Here is a 5,837-nt window from a genome sequence, read left to right on the forward strand (position 1 = left end):
AGAAAGAGATTACCCATTTCACACCCCCAATGCTACAAAAATACACAGAAACAAAAGCAATAGAGTAGGAGGATCATTATCGCTACAAAGAACAAGAGACTATATATATAAGTTGTAATCACACAAGAGCCATCATTAATTTGTCAACAAACTAATATTATGTAAACCACAGACATATAGCAATCCAACCATTATGGTCGCGCTATTCGTCATTCTGGGTGAGGAATAGTTATTCTTCACCCCCTCTCTATTTTGACATCAAGGCACCGTATTTTTACGTTTCGTAAAATTTGTCTTATTTCGTACATAAAAAAGAACGTAAGAAAATATGTACTCGCCGTAAAAAATATTTTATGTTACGTAAAATTATGAATGTAAAAATATAGTGTAAAACATACATAAAATGTGTTTTTTCTGATCTTATAACCTATATTTTTGCTTTTTTATACCAAATGTTACATATTGAACCAATATGCATGTAACTATTTATATTCTAAACGTAATTTATTTAGAAAGCGATCGTAAGATTACCTCGGGTGAAGAATAACTTAAGCTGGGACGGATTCGGTCAGCGATGTTGAGATTCACTCACAAGATCGATCACATCAAATACTCCATGTAAAGAGTTCAAATATGAAGACGGTATAATAATCCGCTATGATGACAATGATGCAGTTATAATAATTGATGAAAAAGACGAACACACCTGCTAGTACTACTCAAACTACCAAGCATACACGCTGCTTGTACCATAGGTATGTTGTTCTAAATATGCATGATTGTTTTGGGTTGATCCTACGATCTGATCTAGCTACTCTCCCGGTCTCCCCTACTGGACCTCCATGGAAACTAGCTCCTACGTAGTATCTTTTTATGGTAGGGACACTAACATTTACCAAACTTCAAAACTGACATGTTTGGATTACTCTGACTTGTTGGAACTGACCAAGACTCTTACATGTTGGGTCAACAGAGAAGCTACCAAAGCGGCGGGCATTATACATATATGGATACTAGCAACAAAATGGTTGGGTTTTCGTGGTGTCTAAATTCTAGAAACACAAATAGTGCAGCCGCCACATGCGGTTCGTTTCCCATGCCGCCCATCATCACCATATATATATGACTGAGCGTGAGCGGCCGTGTTAGCAGTCCAGCAGCTTACCCTTGCTAGATCTGCTCAGTTGAGTAGCATCTCATCTGCTCCCTGATCGACCGACATGAGCGGGTTGGACGCCGCCATGATCGTGATCTTGGTCGCGGCGATCTTCGGATGCGGCGTGGCGCTCGTATGCGCCTACAGAGGCGCCAGGTGGTGTCTCAACCGTATCGCCAAGAGCTTGGCGGTGGTGCCGGAACACGTGATGAGGAACGCCACGGTCGAGCGCTTCGTGCTGGACATGGCCAAGGAGAAGCCCATCCGGTTCACGGCGGAGCAGCTCACCGGAATCACGCGCAACTACTCCATGCGCCTTGGGACCGGCGGCTTCGGCACCGTCTACCGAGGCGCGCTCCCCAACGGCCTCGCCGTGGCCGTCAAGGTGCTCCACCCTGGCCTCGACACCAAGACGTCCGAGGAGCAGTTCATGGCGGAGATGGGCACCATCGGCAGGACGCACCACATCAACCTCGTCAGGCTCTACGGCTTCTGCTTCGACGCCAACGCCACACGTGCGCTCGTCTACGAGTTCATGCCGAACGGCTCGCTCGACGACTACCTGTCCTCCGCCCGCAGGGCCGGCTCTGAGGTGAGCATGACCACGGTGGCTGCCATCGCCACCGGCGTCGCCAGAGGCCTCAGGTACCTCCACGAGGAGTGTCAGCACAAGATCGTGCACTACGACATCAAGCCCGGCAACGTCCTCCTCGACGCCACCCTCACGCCCAAGGTGGCCGACTTTGGCCTCGCGCGCTTCGTCAGCCGCGCCGACACGCACGTCTCCCTGTCCGGCGGGCGCGGCACCCCCGGGTACGCCGCACCGGAGGTGTGGACGGAGCTACGCATCACGGAGAAGTGCGATGTATACAGCTTCGGCATGCTCCTCCTCAAGATCGTCGGCCGCGGTAGCAGCTTCCACTGCGAGGACGATGCCGCGTCGGGCTCGGAGAGCAGCCAGCCGTGGTTTCCCATGGTCGCATGGACCAGGTACGAGGCCAGCGATCTAATGGAGCTCGTGTTGCCAACAGACGTGGATGACACGCGTAGCAGTAGCAGAGAGGTGGTGGAGAGGATGTGCAAGGTGGCGTTCTGGTGCGTGCAGCAGCGGCCGGCGGCGAGGCCGTCGATGAGCGCGGTGGTGAAGATGCTGGAGGGGGAGATGGAGATCGCTCCGCCGCCCAACCCATTCCAGTATCTCGTGGCCAACCTGTGGATCAATGTGGTATCGTCGGACGTAGCTAGCAGCCAACAATCATGTCTATCTTCACACAAGAAATGAGATGAGATGAGATGCAATGCAAGCATGCCTACCCACCACCACTATATATGCATCACCCTGCAGAATTCAGGCATCAAACTGCACTACATAATTCAGCCTAATTACTAAGCTATGGTATGTACATTCACTGTATCTTAACATATATCTAATGGCATTAAATAAACTAGCTATGCCCGCGCCCTGTTGATGTGTCACGACGAAATGTATTGCGTGATAGTAAAGCTGGGTTGCCATTTTCTTTTATTTGCATTCACTGATTTCGATTAAGACAGAAAAAATTGTATGTGTGCACTTTAGGTGTTATAATAAGGCAAGCAATCTATAAAGGCAAATTGGAAAACATAGATTCATTCATCACATGATCAATATATTTTACAAAGTAGGAAGTATACATTTCAGCTGTCATTCTAAAATCCAATGTGTTATAGACCGAACGGGTTACAAATATGATAGTCAATGTTTGCGTCAGTAGCGTGAGAGTGTTTGTACCGGATCCTGAAGTAATCGGTTCTGGCGAGAGAGATGGTTGATCGAACAGATGCACGCTATATTTCACGTGAATACGGAGAGGAAGCCGATAAGATCATCATAGCACAAGAGTATTCGCTCTTAGGATTTGTGTTTTTTTTTGTATTCGTTTGAAAATGGTTAATATCATCATGGTAATACATGGCACGGAACATTCGTCGCCACGATATGTCATTGGTCCTATGTGAATACCTTTTTTTTAACAAAAATCAATATGTAAGAGTACTCGCAGCTTGTGTTTGCTTATATAGTTAAGATCATCATAGCAATACATTGCATTGCACAACAGAAGTTTAAACTATGCCTTTGCCATTTTGATTCACATGATAAGGCTGAGGTATAGATCATAATGATAACAGTGATGAGAAAAATCAGAAGCAAATGAAAACTTCCTGATTAGAAAACATGGTTCTATGATGTGAACAATAAAACATAGATGCACATGCTCATTCTAGAAGCAAAACAAAGTCTAGTGCTCGATGGGCAACCATTTCCCTAAAGAAAAATCTTCGATGGTGATTGCAGTTGAAATAGAAGCTTCGTGAAATCTAATGAGGGAAACCATGCATTGACCTTTATAGTAAGTTTTGGCAAAAAGAATAAACGTAAATGTACAATTAGAATCATATAGACAAAGGGGAGGATGTACGTCATGAACATGTCATGAACTACTGAGTAATAGAGAAGGACATGAACAAAACAACTAAATATATGGGTAGTAAACGATGTAAAGGTCACTATATTTTCCTGAGACATGGCTTTGTATTCAGCCTCTGCGGTTGATTTGGAAACAACAAGTTGTTTCTTGCTTCTTCAGAACACTAGATTTCCTCCTACAAAAACACAATAGCCTAAGGCTGATCTCCTGTCATCCAGGCAGATGTCCCAATCAGCATGACATTAACCATCTACAGCAAGGTGTCTGTTACTCTTGTACAACAATCGTTTCCCAGGAGTACCTTTCATGTACCTCAATATTCTATGTACCACCTCAAGATGTTCACTTCTAGGCTCATGCATGTATGTGATCACAACACTTACTGCAAATGCAATGTCTGGTGCTGCATGATACAAGTACAACAACCTCCCAAATAATCTTTGATGGCTCTCCTTATTCACTGGCTCTCCTAACTGAGCTATCACTTTGTGCTTTTGATCAATTGGAGTTGATGTTGCCCGACATTCTAGCATTCCAACATCGCTTAGGAGATCTAAAGTATACTTCCTTTGAGATAGTGCAATCCCTTTGGCAGACCTACTACTTATATGCCAAGAAGTATTTGAGTGCCTTGATCTAGGACTTCAAAGGCCTTACCCAAACACTACTTGAGTCTTGCTATTTCACTACTAGGGAAAACCTTATACACAGAGGTATAGCAGTAGCGCTGGTCAAAACTAAGTGCTACTGCTACTTAGTAGTAGCGCTTGTCACGAAAGCATGCTACAACTAGTTGTAGCAGTAGCGCGTCTAACCAGAAAAGCGCTACTACTACAATTCCCACACTATTACCGGTAGGCTAGGAATAGTAGTAGCGAGCCTGAGGGAAACACGCTATTGCTAAGTGCCTTGTAGCAGCGCGTTTCTATTGTAGAGCGCTACTGCTAAGAAAAATAAAATAAGTAGAAAATTAAATGAAAATGAAAGAAAAAGAAAAAAAGAAAAAGAAAAATAGTAGAGAAAGGCATAGCAGTAGTGCTTGTTCTCACAAAGCGCTATAGCTACATTAACAGTAGCGCGTTTTATGTTCCCGCGCTATAGCTAAGTTCCTTAGATAAAAGAAAAAGAAAAAAGAAAATAAATAGCTACTTCCTGTAGTAGTAGCGTGTTTTGTCCGAAAGCTCTTAGCTAACTTAGCAGTAGCACGTTTTCCTACCAACGATACTGCTAGTTTGACTTAACCACGCGCGGGCTCAAAATTTTGCTAAGTCCTTTCCCCCCCTATTCCCCCAACTCCCCCAACTCCTTTGTCGCCGGCGTCGATCGCGCACGCCCTCGACCTCACCGCCGCCGCCCGAGGCCGCCCTCAACCTCACCGCCGCCGCCCGAGGCCGCCCTCGACCTCACCGCCGCCGCCCGAGCCCGAGCCCGCCCTAGCCGCCGACTGTAAGGCTCTCCCTCTCCTCTCCCTTGCCCTCCTCTCTCTCTCTCTGGTAGGGCAATTCATATGTTGTTGCTTGATGATGTTCATATATATGAACCCTAGGTGTTCATATGAACCCTAGATTTGTTTAGGGCAGTAGGCATTTTTTTAGCATTTAGGAAAAAAGATGAGCAATTTTTTTAGGAAATTACCTAGGGAAAACTTTGATGAAAATGCCTAAACAGTAGTTTCATTTAGCTTTAAATTAACAGAGGGTATATAAATTATAGTAGCATTTAGCTTTAAATTAATAGAGGCTATAAACAAAAAAACAGTAGCATTTAGCTATAAAAATTATTTGGACTATGGACCTGAATCTGGTCCAAATTTTATTCAAATGAAATTTGAATTATTTGGACTACGGACCTGAATATTTTTGAAGAAATTGGGTGTAGGTACTAAGGTCTTGTTGTGGAAATTTTAGTGAGGTCAGAAGGGTTAGAGAAAATGGAGTTCCTTTGCAATTTCTAATAAGGTCAAGTATTGTTGGAATATTTGCTCTAAAACAATTTGTATGAAAAGAAAATAATGTGTGTGAGAGAGAGAGGAATAGCTAGAACAGAATTTGGGTTCTGTCCTAGGCAGAGAAGTGTTTATTGAGGTCATTTTGCAAAGGTTTTTGATTTTTGAAAATACCACTATTTTTCAAGGAAAAGAATTTAGGCAAGTTTTATTTTAAAGATGATCCCTTCCTAGACTTTTATTGTTGATTATATCTTTCCATTGAAGT

The 5,837-nt window shown here is 44.0% G+C and overlaps 1 protein-coding gene across 1 annotated transcript; it reads left to right on the top strand.

The window, feature by feature from the left end:
• Positions 1-1,220: 1,220 nt before the first annotated feature.
• On the top strand, positions 1,221-2,455 carry LOC147966195 (putative receptor-like protein kinase At5g39030). Its single transcript, XM_087530747.1, has one exon. The coding sequence runs from the start codon at positions 1,221-1,223 to the stop codon at positions 2,436-2,438; it is 1,218 nt and encodes a 405-aa protein (XP_087386873.1). The 3' UTR covers positions 2,439-2,455.
• Positions 2,456-5,837: the final 3,382 nt, after the last annotated feature.

This window comes from Triticum urartu, chromosome 6A, assembly GCF_056163025.1.
Source record: "Triticum urartu cultivar PI428250 chromosome 6A, HENAU_Tu73, whole genome shotgun sequence".
Taxonomy (NCBI): Eukaryota; Viridiplantae; Streptophyta; class Magnoliopsida; order Poales; family Poaceae; genus Triticum; species Triticum urartu.